Raw genomic sequence first — 20,504 nt, forward strand, 5'->3', positions numbered from 1 at the left:
GAACCGAATCCCCGAATCTCCGCATTGGACCGGATCGAAATTTTCAATTCAATCCTGGAGATTCATTTTTAGGAATCTCCGAAGTTCAATCCAATCCTGGAGATTCTTAAATCCCCGAACTGGACCGAAATGTGCCCAGCCCTAAATTTAACAAATCATTTATCTAAAAATTGAATAAATTGAAACTTAATCAATAAGAATAAAGTAGCTTAATGGTGTCACTCAATAATTGAAGAACAAAAGGTTGAGGTTTGAATCACACGTCTTATCTTAAAAACAATAATATTTTTTAACATATAAAAGATTTATGACGGGTACCAGATACCTGGGGGTACTCTCATACCCGTCACGGGTAATGGTTTTGATCTAATGCCTATTTCATACCATTTTATATAGGGTACGAATAGTTTCATTAGGATCGAGTAGTGTCGAGTACCCACGGATACAGTACCCGTTGCTATCTCTAGAACTGATAACTCATGGCTTGAACTATTTTAATTCAACGATTTAAGCAAATCCATATGTATACCATAGTTGAGTTCATCATGATTTTGTATTTTACATTTTCATGAAAATTTGAAAGTTTATTTTATTTTCTTTTGATTACTAATTAATTTCAGTCTACATTTATTCATTATAAATTTTATATATATATAGATATTATATTTATAAGGTAGTTTCATCTGGTCAGTGACTGGCCAAATTTGGTCAATCATTATTAGATCTAGACTTATTAAAATCATACGGTGGAAATTAAATCAATCATACATCTTAAATTTACATCTCATAAACCTGGTTAGTGTTCAAGTGAAAATTACTGTATATTTATATTATCTGTTTATTAGTTTATTGGGTTTGATAAAGAAAAAAAATAAAAACCTTACCAAAAAGTAAAATTCCTATAGTTTTTTATTTAATTTAATTCTTTTCTTACACAAGACTCGAATCTAGTCCTTAAAATAGTTAAAACAATTTTAGTGTTGTCTCCCAGGAAAACAACAAACTTATTCTGCTTCTTACCATGAAAAACGTTAACTTAGAATAACTTGCAACAACAGCATTATTTATTCTTATTTAATAGAACCACTTAATAAAGTTGCATTAACAATAAAATAGGCTAAATATATTGTTTAATTAAACTTGTCCAAAAAAAAAATTGATTTATCTTCTGAAGTAATCACCCAATCGTAAAAAAAAAAAAATTAAATTGAATACAAAAGATGTAATATATCTTCCACATTTAACTTCATTTTTTTTCTTTTCAAAAAAAACTTAATTTATTTTGTAAACCAGGTGATTAATTGATTACATTTTAAACAAATTCGGGTGGCTAACTGGACATTTTATGCAAGTTGAAGGGACCATCGAGATATTTTGAAAGTTCAGGAACCAATCAAGTTTTTTGGACAAGTTCAATAGGAAAATCATGTATTAAGCCACAACAATATCATTAATAGTTGGTAAGTTCCAATGGGCCGAAATTATAAAAAAAAAGTTAAGGTTATAAAAAAGGTTAGGTTAGTTGGATGGACAATGTCCTTGAGGATTAATCAAGCATTACTCGGAAATTAATCGAATTTGTATTTTTTTTATTTATTAATAAACAAATTGTTATATGAATTCAATTAAATATATATTATACTATTTAAAATAACAATATAAAATAATATAGAAAAACACGTATATTTATAGTAATATATATCTTTAAAAATTGTGCAAACATTAACATTTCAACAATAATATCATTAAAAATACTAAAAAAATGATAATGTACACAAATAATATCCTTAAAGTCTTAAATTATATTATGAAAACAAGTAGAAAAAATCGAAATGGATTCTCGATTTCGAACGCTTAGACGGTCCAAACATCCTTATTTTTTAACATTGAAAATTCTCCATATATATGAGCAAGTTAACATGTTTTGCCAGTCAAATGAACATAACATTAACAAAAATTAATATGTGTACGTGGATAAACTCAGGGACGGATCCAGAGGGAGGCTTGAGGGGTTTAAGCACCCACTGGTCATCAAAAAATGCTAAAAATTCTATGAAAACTGTATACGGGTTTTTAATTTTTTATGTAAAGACATCAAAAATATCAATTTATCACCCATAAATCATAAAAGACAGTAAATCCTAGATTTGTTACTAGATAAACTCAACAATAAAGGAACGACTTATGTGACATCCTCACCTCGTTTTGATTCATGTTGCCGTAAGTCTCAATAAATAGAGCAATATGTAAGTACTTTCGTAAACTTTTCTGCGAATGGATTTTAGATACTTGTAAACAATTTTAAAAAGTAAAATAAAATAATACTATTGTTCGAATTCCTTTTATTTTACTATATCAAGTCCACTTTTTCCTTTTTCTTTTTCTTTTGGAATCAAGAGAAGCCTAGTACGGAAGCAATTGAAGATTCACTAATTGGGAATTTATAATTCATTCTAAATATAAACAACTCAATAATAACTTTACTTCAAAGCTCTTTGTTTATCAATGGCTGAAACAGAAAATACCCAAACCCAAGAACACACAACTATTCAAATCGATGATGAGAGTTTAAGGTACAATCAACAACCCAAAATTCGGAAAGTTCCGCAGTTGTTTCGGGGAATCCAATCTACCGACGAATTCGATCCTTACGCTCCGATGGTGGTTTCGATCGGACCGTACCACCATTCGAAACGAGACCTAATGGAGATGGAAAAGCTCAAGATCGAATTTGCCCGCAATTATATTCCAGATTCAAATGAAGAAATGTATAAAACCGCGATTAACGCCAGTGAAGCGAGAAAATTCTATTCCGACGGATCAGTGCCGTCGGAATTTGACAACGACGAGAAGTTTTCAAAGATGATGTTTCTTGATGCATGTTTCATCCTCCATTTCATTTCTTGTTTCTTGGGCGGAAACGGGACGGGAATGAAACCGCATCTTGAAGGTTTCGTGATTCGGGATTTGTTGTTGTTGGAAAACCAGCTTCCGTTTTCGGTGCTGGAGGTAGTAATGAACTTGAGAAAAAGATATCCTAAAAAAGAAGAAGAATGTGTATGTACGTCGGAAAAAATAAAAGAATTTGTCGCGAAAGTTCGTCACAGTCCCATTACCGACGAACAGGATTCACGCAAACCCGTCGGTAAAAATATTTGTACGAAATGGAATGAGATGTTCGGTAAGGTTACAAGTTTTTGTTTTCGTCAATCTAAACCGAAAACTCTCGATGTAGAAAATGTAATTGATCCTAATAAATCACCTCTCCATCTTGTCGAACTTTTTCATTCCCGATTCACACAACGAAACCCTAATCCCAACCCTAATTCTTCTAGTGCTAATAAAGGTAAGGGATGGTATTGTTACCGATCTGCAAAAGAGCTTAGAAACGTCGGTATTCACTTCAAACCAAGCAAAACTAGCAATTTTACCGACGTAAAATATAGTTCATATTTCCTTTACGGATATCTAAGCCTTCCTCCAATAGTAATAGATGACTTATCAAAATCCCTACTTTTAAACCTCGTTGCCTACGAATCATGCTCGTCGACGACGAACAATGCTTTCCAGATAAGTTCGTACATTGTGTTCATGGATTCGTTGATCGATGAACCAGAGGATGTGAAAGAGCTAAGATCGAAAGGAATACTTCTGAATTCGTTAGGAAGCGATCAAGAAGTGTCGGATCTATTTAATCAAATATCGAAGTTTTTGGTGCTTCATCCGAATGCATTTTCGGAAGTGAGAAGAGGGATCGATGAACGTTATCAGAACAAGATCAAGAAATGGATGGCAGAATGGTTGAATGATCATTTTAATAGCCCTTGGACCATTTTAGCATTTGGTGGTGCAACTTTTGCACTTGTTCTTACTGCAATTCAAACCTATGTTTCGGTCTTTCCATCGTAGGGAATATCAAAACAATTGTTGCATATGTGTTCGAGAAATCGGCTGATTAGTCTGTTTAGCGACGCCTAATTGAAATTGAGAAGTCGATCTGATTTTCTCTGATTCCGTCCACTGAGCATTTTTTGAGCAAACGATCATAACAAGAATGTTTATTTTTTATTTTTGTGTTTATTATAATTCACTTTTGAACATTATCGCATGGTTGTTGGTGAATTCTATTTATTATTTTCGGATATTTTGGTTTAATTGTGTTATCTACTATTGTTTACATGATATGGTTAAGATTTTATGGACACTGTTACATAGTTTTTTAGTGAATTATATTACTTGTAAACACTATTTTTTACTTGTTTGGGTTGTTTCAATGATATTAGTGTTGAAAATATTGTTATTGATACGTTTTTAAGGATATATGTTAGAAATATATATGTTTTTCTATATTAAATCATTTTATAGTTTTATTTTTCGATAGTATAACACATATTTTAATTGCATTTATAATAATTTTTTATTAACAAGTAAGAAAATACAAAAATACAAATTTGATATAATCCTTGAGGGTCATGTCCGCTCGACAATCACCTAACATTTTTTACAATCTTGCTTGTAGTTAGTTTGTTTAATCGATGAAATGTATTAAAAATAATTTGAGTCATTTTTGTCTGCGAATTATTGATTTTAATTTTTGATGGAGTACGTGTAATCACTACAAGAAAAAACATTATCACCGACGGAATGGACTGACCAAATATTTTTGTGTTGGTATCACCATATTTTCTATCTCGTTCTCCCTAATACTTAGTTTGCGGTTCCATAAGCTTCCTCCTTTCTAAATATAGGGACATCGTATTCCTATCATTTTTAGGAGTCTTCAATGCGCGTAGATAGCATTCTTTAGTAAGGAATCTCGACTTTCTTGGAGTCCTTACTCGGAATTCCATGTCGGTTTTCCCCTAGTTAGATTAGGAATTTCCGCTTCTATATAAGGGAACAGGACCCTCCTCACTAACGGATGATTTCATTACATGGTTGAGCATTTCAAAACTCTATTGCTTTTTCTCTCATCTCTTTAAGATCAAAACTGACTTTAGTGTCAGTGTAGAAGGTAGCCCAATACCATGTTGATATTGTTCGTTTTGGGCTATATCTAACACATTGGAGGCCACAACTTTAAAGCGTGTCTACATGTATTAGAAATCCACCTAACTTATAAACCTCATTCGCTCTTCACATTTTCAATATGTGATTCAATTCATTCCTGCTCTCATTGTCATCCCTTAAGACCGTTCATTATTCAAACTTTTTATCCCGATGCCACCTATTACGGATCGAGCTGTTACAGTCAGAGTATTCCTCATCGAGGAAGACTATCAAATATTCAGTGGTCGAAATATATCATCTTTAACATGGCTTGATATGCGAATGTCATTTAAACTTGAAACATATAGAAATGTAGATCTACTTTATGTTGTGGTGATATTTAAGTTGAAAATGAAGTTGTTTGAATATTGAGTTTAAACCTTTTTTTTCTTTTGTTTTTTATTTTTTTGGTTTGGAAACCCCTAGCTAAATTTATGTGAAAGATTAATTAAATCCAAAAATTAATTGATAACTCTAGTAGAATATTTTTTTCTCTCTATTAATATGCATGCATTTAAATTATTTATGGTGGTCAAATTTATATATTTTAATCATAAAGTGGGTTTCACTTTTTAGGAGGGACTGATTTGATGAAATTTGGATAAGTGAATGACTTAATTGGTGATTTGTATAAATTGGGAGCTAATTGATTTTAATCCTATAGTTTAAGGGCCAAATGAGCTTTATGTTATTTTTAATTATGACTTGATACCTCTTGTCCCATGAACTTGTCTTATTTTATCACTTAGGTTACTCTATTTAGTGGCCAATCTATCAGCCTCCTCAACTCAACAAATCTAACATTGCATGCCTCCTTTATATACTTACATGATATTGATTAGCTCTCACTCATCTTGAGCCTCCTATTAGCTCCCTCAACTCACTAAATGTAACACTCCGGTGTCCCTTAGGTTTTTATAAGAAGAATTCACATCAGGATGTAGAAGGTGTATTGTAGTGGATACATAATGTATCATGAGAGGTGTACTTAATGCCATGTAGCCACAAAAGATGTCAAATGTATAGCAATTTTTAAATTGAGAGAGCTGATAGGTTGGCCATTAAATAGAGAAAACTAAGTAACAAAAAGTTCAAGGGCAGTGGAGGTATTAAACCTTTAATTATTGATGTAGACAAAACATGAAGTTTTTTTTTTAAGTCCTCAAAATGTTGAGTTGTAGATCCCGCAAAATCCTTATATTATTACTCATCCTTATATTATTACTTATTCGTAACAGATCAAAAACATGCATACGTACATGTGAACTTTTTTTGAAAATTTCAAAAAAATTATCCCGTAGTCTGCACCAAATAAAATAACATATACACATGAGATATTTTCAAATTTTTATACATGTATACACGTCTTTAATCTGTTGCTGATGAGTAATAACGAAACATACATGTGGCTAGAGATAACGAGATTCATGACTGCGTAGAGTATAATTATAGTTAAAGATAAAATTGATTCTATTTGCAAACGTTAGTTTACCGACGACATTAAAAATATTTATTCTTTCTTATCCCATTAGTTGTTTATTTACTTCAAGAACCAACTTCATGAAAAGGAGTGTCACTTCTATTTATTAGTACTACAAAAGAAAAATAAATAAAGTAGCTTATCCAAAGTTATATATGGAAGTTGAGATGCCGAGAAAGGGAAAGATTCTCTTATTCCCTTTATTTCTTTAAGGTTTATAATTAGTTGTCACGTTTGTTATGAGAGATTCAAAAAATAAATATATTACTAAGGAAGCTTAGTTTTAATTTCTCCATCATTGAATCAGAACTTGCCAATGGCTGAAACAGAAATTACCCAAATTCAAGGACACATAAAAATTCAAATATCTAATGAAAGTACTTCGAGAAAGATCGAAAAAGTTCCGCAGTTGCTTCGAGGGATCCAATCCGGACCCGATCCGTACACTCCAATGGTGGTTTCGATTGGTCCTTATCACCATGGAAAACTAGAATTGATGGAGATGGAAAAGCTCAAGTTGGAATTTGAGAGCCACTATTTTCCGGGTTACTCCGAAGAAATGTACACAACGGCGATTAATGCTGACGAAATAAGAAACTTGTACGAGGGATCGGTGATGGAAGAGTTTAATAGCGACGAGAAGTTCTCGAAGATGATGTTTCTTGATGGGTGTTTCATCCTCCATTTCATTTCTTGTTTGTTGGACCAAAAAGGAATGGGATTGAAACTGCATCTTATAGGTTTTGTGATTCGGGATTTGTTCTTGTTGGAGAATCAAGTTCCGTTTTCGGTTCTTGAGGTATTAATGAACTTGAGGAAAGGGTATTCTAAGAAAGAAGAAGAATGTATGGTGACAAAAATCGAAGAATTCGTCAAGATTGTTCGTCGGAAACCCATTACCGACGAAGATGAAACCGTCGGGAAAAGAATTGCTTCGAAATGTAAGGGTAATACATGTCTATGTTTTCGTACCAGAACGAATAACGTTGATCCAAAAAATGCAATTCCCAAACCACCTCTCCATCTTGTCGAACTTTTCCATACCCAATTCACGGAGCGAAATGCTAATCCTTCATCATCTCAAGGTAAAAAATGGTATCGTTATCGATCTGCAAAAGAGCTAAACAATGTCGGGGTCCACTTCAAGCCAAGTGAAAGTAGCAATTTGGACGATATAACATACAAGTCATGTTTCTTTTACGGGTATCTAAGTCTTCCTCCAATACTCATAGATGACCTATCAAAATCTTTGTTGCTAAACCTTGCAGCCTACGAGTCGTGCCCAGATACACCTAATGATGCTTTCCAAGTTAGTTCTTATATTGTTTTCTTGAATTCGCTAGTTGACCAAGCGGAGGATGTGAAGGAGCTCCGGTCGAAAGGGATACTTCTAAATTCTTTAGGAAGCGATCAAGATGTGGCGGATTTGTTCAATGAAATATCAAAGTATTTGGTAATTCATCCTGAGGCTTTTCGAAAGGCTAGAAATGGGATTGATCAACGTTATCAAAACAAGACGAAGAAATGGATGACGGAATGGTTGAATGATCATTTTAGTAGCCCTTGGATGGTTTTTGCATTTGTTGGTGCAAGTGTCGGACTTGGCCTTACTGCTATTGAGACCTATAATTCTTTCTTTCCACCTCGCGGAGTGAAATAAAATGATTGTCCGCGAAACATGACTAATAAAGTTGTCGGGAGGTCTTTTGACGCTTGGTCCATCAGCGACGGATGAAGTTTCACACATTAATTGAAGGGATTACTTCACTAACTCCAACTTCAATTTCCCATCTTCTTCAACATCTAATAAATTTTATTCTAGCTTCACCCTTGGTCATATGTTTTGTTTATTAATTTTGTCATATGGTTTATCATATGTATGGATCTTCAAGTGTATTGTATTACACACAGTTTGATTGTCATTTTTAATGTGTGAATTCAAATAACAACAATGTTACTTTGAATTGTTGCTTTTTTTTTATTTAATTCTTTGATGGAGTATGTGTTAAAGAGGACCAAATTTAAAATTGGAGTCATGTCCACTCAAATAATGTCACGTCGATTCAACTGTAGATATGTCATTTTCCAAGTTGATGGATTAGTATTGATCGTGGTCAATAATAAAATTTCTAGTTAAAGAACAATTGGATCCAGAAGCTTTTCATGAGAGGCCAGTTTCCAATAATAGTTAGACCCTTTTTTTTATTACTTAATTTCAGTATCAATCGGTTCAGTTCAGTAATTTATCATTACTTATTATAATTATAATTATTTTTTTCATTATTATTATCCTGTCCCTAAGCCCGAGCTCAAAGCTAAGAGACGAGGACAGCGAGAGTCGGGCTAACCAGCCAGGCACGCGAGGCGTGCTCGATAAGACGCGAGGCGTAAAGGACTCCCTTGCCGAAGAATTGTCCAGGAGATCCATGACGCGGGGCGCATCTCCAAGTACACGAGGCGTGAAACCAGAGTCCGAAGTGAAGATTGTCCAGGAGGCCGACTACGCGGGGCGTACCACCAGGGGCGCCTCGCGTGAAGTCCATCAGCGAGGACCACCAGGATCAGAGGCTCCAATGCGCGGGGCGTGAATCCGGAACGAAACGCGTGAAGTGCGCGTCGAAGGCTCTCCCATCTCAGTGGCTCAGTCACGAGGGGCGTAACAAGACCCACGCGGGGCGTGTCCTGCCAGGAGAATACTTCTCCTCCAAGTTCTACCATTGGGGGGACCAATCCTGCCCTTGATTAATTACTGTTTTGCCATCACCCAATATTTACTAGGTTGCCATTATTTCTTACCTTCTCATCCTACCCCTTGTCCTATGTTTTGTTAGAAACCCATTTTGTTGGAGTATATAAGCTCCATTATTTGTAATGAAACCTAACTTTTTATGAAATTTATCTCAAGCCTCCATTGGAGCTCAAGGTTCATCCTTGTTTTGGGTTTATCCAACCTTCAAGTTTAGCTTGAAAAGATAGTATTCTTTGTGAGTTTACGATTAAAACTCAGTCGATTTCATGCTACATCATATCATTATTATTAGAACCATTATTATTTTTATGAGATTTTTATTTTAATTATTGCTATTCTTAAAGGATTATATTATTATTTCAGTTTCAATAGAATTTAGTTCAGTAGCATTTAGTTCATTTCAGTTTTTTCAGTCACAAATAACACAGACTTAAAGCATGATTCGCTACATGAATGTCTTTTGAACTTAAAGCATAAATCTACGTTACCTTATATTGAAATTTAATTTGAAATTGAGAGGAATTCCATCTAACTTATCTAATTACATCTACTCATTGTTCTTCTTTCCATTACACGTGTAAAATATGTAACTAATAAGAAAAAGGAGAATAATGAACGTTGCAAAAAATCAAAGAATTCACCAAGAGAATTTGTCGCGAATTTGTCACAGTCTCGTCACTAACAACAAGATACATGCGTCACCTTCGAAATGTAATGACCTGTCTAGTAAGGTTACTGTAACGATCCGGTCTGGAGTGGGTAGCGTCAGGATAGAAGGTCTGAGCAAGAAGCGACCTAAGGGATGGTGACGAGGGGCAGGAATGAACTGAATCCCACATCGGAAATGAAGAGAGTGACTTGGGCTAATAATTCAATACATGGAGACATTTTTTAAAATCGTGTGACCCAATGTGTTGGATTTTGGTCAAAGCGGATAATATCTACACGGTATTGGGACAGCAAGTTAAAATTGGTACCAGAGCTGACTCTTCGCGTACAATGTCTGGTTTGGGGACGAACCAAGCGGAAATTGGTGGACCTGTAATGACCCAGTCCGGAGTGGGTAGTGCCAAGTAGAAGGTCTGAGTAAGGAGCGGCTTTAAGGGATGGTGATTAGTAAGATAATAATTCAATACATGCGGACGTCATAGTTGTTAGAATCGTACGAGCCGCGAGTACTCGTACGGTTTATGAAGATTTCGAGTTGTATCTATGGTACCACTCGAATTCTTCATGAATCGGACATAATCGGCCGAATCGGTGGTGACTCGGCCGAATCGGCAGAGTCCACCGATTCGGTCGATTCATGACACCATTAAAAAAAATTGTTTTCCATTTCTAAAAACATAAAAACGTCTGGAGAGGAAGAAGTTATTTAATAAGAACTAATAAGAATTAACAGTATTTATTATTTAATAATAAGAAGTTATGGAACAGAAAACCACTCTTGAGTTTATAAATTTCAAACCTCCCCTCTTCTATTTAACATACTCTGCTCTACGCTTCTACTATTTGTTATTTAAGTGTACTCTCCTCTATTATTTCTTTCAATTATATCTAGGATTGCATTAAATTTTAATTTTAATTTAAATGTTTAGTTGATAATTTGATATAATTTGTATTTAGTTATTAAAATTGTATTTTTAAACTAATATTTAAAGTTAAATATGGTTAATATCTTAGTTTTTATAATTTTTTGAATTTGATCTGAATCTTACGTTAGGTTCGATTCACAAGTCCCGATTCACAAAATGAGATTTCCAGTCACGAGTCGAATCTCGATTTAACAACTATGGCAGACGCGTTTTAAAGTTGTACGACCCAAGACGTTGGATTTGGGCCAAAGCGGATAATATCTGCATGATATTGACAGGATGTTACAATTATAAGTCTATGTTTCTGTAAATCAAAATCGAAACATGATGCTTTATCAAGATAGTTCTAACGTAGTTTTCTTGGCTGGATATATCTATTGCTCTTCGTATTTAGCCCATAATTTTAATTGTTCTCTGAACATTTAAAAGATTTAAATGAATTTGCATTAATTTAATTGCACTCAATAACTCGTATTTCTCAATAGAATTTGTTAGATGTAGAAAATAGAAAGCATGTCAAATTGCTCGCCATGTATAGACAAATAATTAGGAACTTTTAAAAATTCGCAGGCCAATTGGAATTTTGAGTTTATTAAATGCAATTGGAAAAGAATAGAGAGTTGCAATTGGACAAAATATAAGGTTATTGAATACAATTCGACAAAGGGAGTCATTTGGAACTTTTGAAAGTTCAGGAGGACAAATGAGTTTTAGGCGCAACTGACTTATTAAGTCCAAAATATTCGAAGGGTTGATTACACGCATAGTCCTTTAAGTATGAGGAATAGAATATTAATGCTATAAAATTTAATTTTTTAACATCAAAATCATTCAACTTTACATTTGATTTCTCTTGTAATCCATTTTTTCAGCTTTTGATAATAACAGTCACTAAAAAGACACGTGGACGACACGTGAACCAGATATTTGCACATGATTGAAAAATAATAATAAAATACCTAGTTTGGACTTGTTATAGGTTCTGTTGACGTGAGAAATTGAAATGGAGGGGATGAATAAAATTGACTAAATAAAAGTAGTTTCAACATTTAGAGGTGTCAAAAGTACACATAATCCTATTACACGATACGAAATCGACATGCAATTTTAGTGTTTGAATTTTAACTTAACAGGCAATGTGCCATTTTTGAATTGAAAATAAAATTAACACACAAATTTTTTGATCAGACTAGGATTGATATGTTAATTCGAAGAAGACACGAATTTCTGAATTATGGGTTACTATGTCATGTCTTTACATGTCACTTTTATTAATAAAAGTTATAAAATTATAATTATTACTTGCAAAACGACTCAAACCCCTATAATGTTATTTGTTAGAAGTCATATTTAATAGAGATAATAAAAATAAAATCTAATTTATAAACACATTACAAGATCTCTAACATGATATAGTGGACTTTTGATAGCCAGTGTTATCCTACTAATCCAAATCTGGCTTATATTTTTTTTAAATAGTCTATATTTGTAGAAGTCATTAATGTATGTACGTCTATATATAATATAAAACAGTAACGATGGAGTTGATGTGTCACTTCCTCCTTTTTTCCTAATAAAAAATATAATATATTAACTTTAATTATATTATTATATTTATTTATAAAAAGATTATTTTATCCGTACTATATCTAAGAGTTCTACAGAATTTAAATTAATCCCTAAAATCTCTTTAATTCTCTACATATCTATATCTAAAAGTTCTACATAATTTAAATTAATCCCTAAAATCTCTCTAATTCTCTGCATATCTATATCTATATATAATATAAAACAGCAACGATGGAGTTGAGGTGTCACTTCCTCCTTTTTTACTGATAAAAAATATAATATAAAACTAGTTTTTGGCCTGTGCGATGCACGGATTCATCTTAATATATAAATATTAATAAAAAATATAATTTAATAATTACAATTAATGACATAAAGGTGCTATATAAATTAAATATTATTATTTTATTTTCACATTTACTTTAAATAATCTTTTTATGGATAAATATAATAATAGAATTAAAACTAATATATTATATATTATATTATATTTCTTTGGGAATGGAAAGAATTTTCGTGGCCAGCAGTCCCATCCATAGATGTGTAAACCATCTGCGAAAGGGATAGTCACTGTTGTCGACGGTAGGGGTGTGCAAAAACCGAACCGAACTGAAATAACCGATCGAACCGATGAATTTCGGTTTTTTTGGTTCAGTTTTCGGTCTATTAGGTTCGGTTTCGGATTTATTTTTTATAATATTTCGGTTGGTTTGGTTTTTAAATCAAAATTACCGAATTAACCGAACAGACCGAAATAAGGGGTTAAATGCATCATAGGTCACTGAACTTACATGGTTGTCTCAAAATGGTCACCCAACTTCAATTTGTCTCAATAAAATCACTCAACTTTGAGTTTTGTCTCAATTAGATCACTCTGTCGATTTTAGTGGTTAAAATGCATCGAAATAATGACATGGATGATACCTCAACATGAGTTAACTCAAATCTCTGACCGGAACGAAATGTGACAGCCGCATGTCGGGTATTTTTATGAAAAAGAACTAAAATTTTAGTTTTTTTTCCATAAAAATAATCGACACGTGATAGCCATGTAGCGCATATGTGGATATCATGTGTCATTTCGGTTAGAAATATGAGTTGTCTCATATTGACGTATCACTTATGTCATCATTTCGATGATTTTAATCAGTAAACTCGTTATAGTGACTTAATTCAGACAAAATTCAAAGTTGAGTGATTTTATTGAGACAAATTGAAGTTGAGTGACCATTTTAAGATAACCACGTAAGTTCAGTGACCAATGGTGCATTTAACCCCCGAAATAAGTTAAATATAATTACAAATTAGATTTATTATATAATTAGTATATGTCATTTATTGTTCTAAGTTATATTTGATTTAGAATTATATTATTAGAATCTTTGTTAAGCATGATAGTTTTTGGATTGCCTGTAATTGATTATATTATTGGTCTATTTAATGTTTGTCTACCAATTTAGTACAATTGTACACTAATTCATATTGGTTGTAACTGATTATATTATTGGTCTAGTTAATGTTTATCTACCAATTTAGTACAATTGTACACTAATTCATATTTGGAATTAAGATTCATTTCGTTTCTATATAAAATTTCTATGTTTTCTTCTTTCTATCCTTTTTTTCTTTCAATCCAAAAAGAAAAATATAAATAAAAATTGTTGTATATATAAGTAAATACCCAACAACATTATTAACGGTGTAATGTTAACCTTACATAAAAATAATTGTTAATGAAATTTTTTAATATAAGGAAACCGAATAACCGAACCGAACCAACCGAAATAATTCGATCGGTTCGGTTCAGTTATTTATTATTATTTGGTTAGGTTTGGTTATTATTTTTAAGGCTATTCGGTTTTTGGTTATTTCGGTTCGGTTCGGTTTTCAGACCGAACCGACCGATGAACACCCCTAGTCGACGGTGGATACCCTTATGAACCAAAAAAAAATATATTATATTATATTTTTTTATCAGTAAAAAAGGAGGAAGTGACACCTCAGTTCCATCGTTACTGTTTTATACTATATATAGATATAATATATTAACTTTAATTATATTATTATATTTATTTATAAAAAGATTATTTTATCTGTACTATATGTAAGAGTTCTACAGAATTTAAATTAATCCCTAAAATCTCTCTAATTCTCTACATATCTATATCTAAAAGTTCTAAATAATTTAAATTAATTCCTAAAATCTCTCTAATTCTCTGCATATCTATATATAATATAGGCAAAACGCATCATTTAGCCCTTGACCTATTCAAAATTTATGTGCTTAGTCCTTGACCTATTATTTGGTCACATTTAGCCCCTCACCTATCCGAATTAGTAAAGTCAAACCCAAAATGGATGGAAAGTTAACTCAAGTTGATTTTGTTACCACATAAACAATCTATTGTGGCATTAATAAAAAATTTAAAATATCATTGAGTCTAAAAGGATATTTTACATCCCAACCCACTATCTTCGTCTTTCATTCCGCAACCATCATTTCAGTCGTGTTCTGCGATTTCTTCTTTCCGGATGTCTTCTCTTTTGGGATTCCTTCGATTCTCCCGATTTTTCTCTTCTACAGTTCATTCGTTCCCATCGTGTCCTTGATGAGCATCATGTTAATCTGCACCGATGAATAAGGAGGACGGCAGTGTCGGCATCGGTTTTCTTTGGAGGTTTCACAACCCATCAAAATTGAAGTTAAGAAACAGAGCAAGGAATGAAAATGAGAAACAGATTAGATAATTAAGAAAAGGATTTCAGGTTTCTTAAATAAAATAATGAAAACTGTAGAGAGAGATTCATATTTTTTTTTTTTTGAAAAATAACTGTTTTGAATTGATAATTAGGAAACAAAGCTTGTATTGTAATTATATCCAATGAATAATCAAAAAGCAAAGAAATCTGTATACAAAAAAAGAAGAGAAGATGAAAAATTTGGGTAGTTAATAGTAGAGATTTTGAGACCTGGAAAAAGGTATGGAATTATTGCAAATAAACTGGGACGTGAAAGTGAATTGAAGAAGACAATGAGTTGGGATGTAAAATATCCTTTTAGACTCAATGAGATTTCAAAATTTTTACTAATACCATAATAAATTGTTTGAGTTAACTTTCCATCTATTTTGGGTTTGATTTTACTAATTCGGATAGGTAAATGACCAAATGTGACCAACTAATAGGTTAGGGGCTAAACACACAAATTTTGGATAGGTTAAGGGCCAAATAATGTGTTTTGCCTATAATATAAAACAGTAACGATGGAGCTGGGTATCACTTCATTATTTTTTACTGATAAAAAATATAATAAAAAATATAATATATTAACTTTAGTTATATTATTATATTTATTTATAAAAAGATTATTTTATCCGTACTATATCTAAGAGTTCTACATAATTTAAATTAATCTCTAAAATCTCTCTAATTCTCTACATATCTATATATAAAAGTTCTAAATAATTTAAATTAATCCCTAAAATCTCTCTAATTCTCTGCATACCTATATATAATATAAAACAGTAATGATGGAGCTGAGGTGTCACTTCATTATTTTTTACTGATAAAAAATATAATATAATATATAATATATTAATTTTAATTATATTATTATATTTATCTATAAAAAGATTATTTAAATTAAATGTGAAAATAAAATAATAATATTTAATTTATATACTATATCTAAAAGTTCTACAAAATTTAAATTAATCTCTAAAATCTCTCTAATTCTCTGCATATTATATCTAAAAGTTCTATAGAATCTAAATTAATCCCTGAAATCTCTCTAATTCTCTGCATATCTATATATATTATAAAACAGTAACGATGGAGCTGATGTGTCACTTCCTCCTTTTTTACTAATAAAAAAATATAATATATTAACTTTAGTTATATTATTATATTTATTTATAAAAAGATTATTTTATCCGTACTATATCTAAGAGTTCTACATAATTTAAATTAATCTCTAAAATCTCTCTAATTCTCTACATATCTATATATAAAAGTTCTAAATAATTTAAATTAATCCCTAAAATCTCTCTAATTCTCTGCATACCTATATATAATATAAAACAGTAATGATGGAGCTGAGGTGTCACTTCATTATTTTTTACTGATAAAAAATATAATATAATATATAATATATTAATTTTAATTATATTATTATATTTATCTATAAAAAGATTATTTAAATTAAATGTGAAAATAAAATAATAATATTTAATTTATATACTATATCTAAAAGTTCTACAAAATTTAAATTAATCTCTAAAATCTCTCTAATTCTCTGCATATTATATCTAAAAGTTCTATAGAATCTAAATTAATCCCTGAAATCTCTCTAATTCTCTGCATATCTATATATATTATAAAACAGTAACGATGGAGCTGATGTGTCACTTCCTCCTTTTTTACTAATAAAAAAATATAATATATTAACTTTAGCTATATTATTATATTTATTTATAAAAAGATTATTTTATCCGTACTATATCTAAGAGTTCTACAGAATTTAAATTAATCCCTAAAATCTCTTTAATTCTCTACATATCTATATCTAAAAGTTCTACATAATTTAAATTAATCCCTAAAATCTCTCTAATTCTCTGCATATCTATATCTATATATAATATAAAACAGTAACGATAGAGCTGAAGTGTCACTTCCTCCTTTTTTACTGATAAAAAATATAATATATTAACTTTAATTATATTACTATATTTATTTATAAAAAGATTATTTTATCCGTACTATATCTAAGAGTTCTATAGAATCTAAATTAATCCCTAAAATCTCTCTAACTCTCTACATATCTATATCTAAAAGTTCTACATAATTTAAATCTATATATATTATAAAATAGTAACGATGGAGCTGACGTGTCACTTCCTCCTTTTTTACTGATAAAAAATATAATATATTAAATTTAGTTATATTATTATATTTATTTATAAAAAGATTATTTTATCCGTACTATATCTAAGAGTTCTACAGGATTTAAATTAATCCCTAAAATCTCTTTAATTCTCTACATATCTATATCTAAAAGTTCTACATAATTTAAATTAATTCCTAAAATCTCTCTAATTCTCTGGATATCTATATTTATATATAATATAAAACAGTAACGATGGAGCTGGAGTGTCACTTCCTCCTTTTTTACTGATAAAAAATATAATATATTAACTTTAATTATATTATTATATTTATTTATAAAAAGATTATTTTATCCGTACTATATCTAAGAGTTCTACAAAATTTAAATTAATCTCTAAAATCTCTCTAACTCTCTACATATCTAGATCTAAAAGTTCTACATAATTTAAATTAATATCTAAAATCTCTCTAATTCTGTGCATATCTATCTATATATAATATAAAACAGTAATGATGGAGCTGAAGTGTCACTTACTCCCTTTTTACTGATAAAAAATATAATATATTAACTTTAATTATATTACTATATTTATTTATAAAAAGATTATTTTATCCGTACTATATCTAAGAGTTTTATAAAATCTAAATTAATCCCTAAAATCTCTCTAACTCTCTACATATCTATATCTAAAAGTTCTACATAATTTAAATTAATACCTAAAATCTCTCTAATTCTGTGCATATCTATCTATATATAATATAAAACAGTAACGATGGAGCTGATGTCACTTCATTATTTTTTACTAATAAAAAATATAATATAAAATATAATATATTAACTTTAGTCATATTATTATATTTATTTATAAAAAGATTATTTTAAATTAAATGTGAAAATAAATAATAATATTTAATTTATATAGCACATTTATATCATTAATTGTAATTATTAAATTATATTTTTGTTAATATTTATATATTAAGATGAATCTGTGCATCGCACGAGTCAAAAATTAGTGATATATTATATGTAATCTGAAAACACGATATGAAATCGATACTAATTTGATTAGACTAATACGATTATAACACGAGATGAATTAGAGTTGACGTATTTAATACTAACCCGAAAATTAACACGATGGTAATTGTTACCCCTAATTTAGTACATGGATATAACCCGGTCCAAGTGCACAACCCATTTAACCGGTATAAAAGTTAAACCAAAATCTAAGAAACGTTAATCCTAACGATTTTTTTCTCACCGACTTCTTTCACTTTTCATCTTCCGCTTCTCTCTCCTGCGTTTTTCTTTTTCTGTTCTTTTCCTTTTTTCTCTCACTTATCTTCATTTCTGACCTCAAATCTATATCCTTTCTCGCCGCCGATCTCTACTCCCATCGCCGTCTCTTTCCATTTCTGACGATTCTTCCCCTTTCTCGGATCTCCACTGCTTCCGAAGATGGAATCATGGCACGCTAATGGAGATTCATCAGAATCCGATCAGATCGACGAAGGTCCCTCTTCGGTAACACTTCTATTTTTGTATATATTTCTTTCTTTACCTGTTTTCAGTTCCGTTTTATCGGTCTTATGCTGCTCTGTTTTTTCGGTTTCCATTCTGCCTTTCCCCTAATTTTGGTCCCTTTTTTGTCTTCCAATTTTGAATAGGGTTTCAGATGTGGGAATGTTTTACCTTACTTCTATGTATTTCAATTTTCGATGTGATACAGCAAATATCATTGCACACTCATACAAGTCTGGTAAATCAATTTGGGTATCGGAGTCGGCTAGTTGTTTAGAGCATTTTCAACTAGGGTCAGTTTTCGCCAGATCTGCCGGATTTCAAAACTGTAGTTATTTTACAGGTTAAGTCTGGAGAGGTGGAGCTTGGTTCAGTAAAATCAATTCTGGAAGAGCATAATTTTGTGGAAAGGGCAAAGAACGTTTCTGGGGGATCAAATGCTGTACAGCCGAAGGCGTGCCCTAAAATTTTTGGCCGAGAACTGAGTCTAGGTGGTTCAAAATCTCGATCTATGAGTATTAACTTCTCTCCAAAGCTTGAAGAAGAATTGATTTTCTCGTCAGAATCATACGCAGAAGCAATGGGGTCAAATTCAGTTTATGGGAGTGCTTCTAATGGCTGCCCAAGTGATGCTAATGAAGCCAAAAGATTTCCACTTCTCAATCAAATGATCAACTCGGAAGCGGTTATTGCTGGTGTGGAACAGGGCAAGGATGACTTATCAACACAGCTGGATGAACGAAAACCGAGGAAGAGAGGAAGAAAGCCTGCCAATGGAAGGGAAGAGCCTTTGAATCATGTGGAAGCAGAACGGCAAAGGAGGGAGAAACTCAATCAGAGATTCTACGCGTTGAGAGCTGTTGTTCCCAATATCTCTAAGATGGACAAAGCTTCTTTACTTGGTGATGCTATTACCTACATTACCGATCTTCAGATGAAGATTAGGGTAATGGAAACCGAAAAGGACATGACAAGCAGCAGCAGAAAGGTGAATGCAGTGACGGATTTTGATTTCCAAGCAAGGCAAGATGATGCAGTTGTTAGAGTGAGTTGTCCTTTGGATTCTCACCCAGTTTGTAACATACTAGAAACATTCAGAGAACACCAAATTACAGCTCCGGATTGCAATGTATTCGCTGCTGAGAATGGGAAGATCATTCACACTTTCTCCGTCCGGACTCAAAGTGGTGCTGCTGGACATTTGAAGGAGAAACTGGAGGAAGCCATTTCTAAATGATCTGATTGTATAGCTATGTTGTCCGGACTCAAAGTGGTGCTGCTGGACATTTGAAGGAGAAACTGGAGGAAGCCATTTCTAAATGATCTGATTGTATAGCTATGTTGCATGGAAACGGAAATGGAATAGTCTTCAAAACATAGCAGGGAAACGGACAGAAGGGAAGTAACTGTCTTTCTTCTGACTAGCAAATGATGATGCACTAATGATCTGTTGTGCCCTAGCTTTGTGTTGTCACAGATATGTAGATTAGGCAAATCCTGTTGCCATGTTTGATAAATTATCAGCTGTGGAATATGCCATGAAATAGATAGAATATATAGGTAAGAACTGCTGGGAGAAAACTGAAGATGTTCTTTGTATATGTTGGTTTATTTGGTTTGAGCAATTAATGTAGGAATGTCAAATTTTTTGGA

At 31.7% G+C, this 20,504-nt stretch overlaps 2 protein-coding genes across 2 annotated transcripts; both read left to right on the plus strand.

Annotated features, from left to right (window-relative positions):
* Positions 1 to 2,515: 2,515 nt before the first annotated feature.
* On the plus strand, positions 2,516 to 4,170 carry LOC136203602 (uncharacterized). The gene has a single exon (XM_065994799.1). The coding sequence runs from the start codon at positions 2,659 to 2,661 to the stop codon at positions 3,907 to 3,909; it is 1,251 nt and encodes a 416-aa protein (XP_065850871.1). The 5' UTR covers positions 2,516 to 2,658; the 3' UTR covers positions 3,910 to 4,170.
* Positions 4,171 to 18,583: 14,413 nt separating this feature from the next.
* LOC136202820 (transcription factor MTB3) lies at positions 18,584 to 20,504 on the plus strand. The gene is given in 3 exon segments (XM_065993734.1): positions 18,584 to 18,843; positions 19,060 to 19,175; positions 19,177 to 20,504. Coding segments are annotated over 3 exon segments (1,083 nt in total). The 5' UTR covers positions 18,584 to 18,788; the 3' UTR covers positions 20,089 to 20,504.

The sequence above is a fragment of the Euphorbia lathyris genome, chromosome 8 (genome assembly GCF_963576675.1).
Source record: "Euphorbia lathyris chromosome 8, ddEupLath1.1, whole genome shotgun sequence".
NCBI lineage: Eukaryota > Viridiplantae > Streptophyta > Magnoliopsida > Malpighiales > Euphorbiaceae > Euphorbia > Euphorbia lathyris.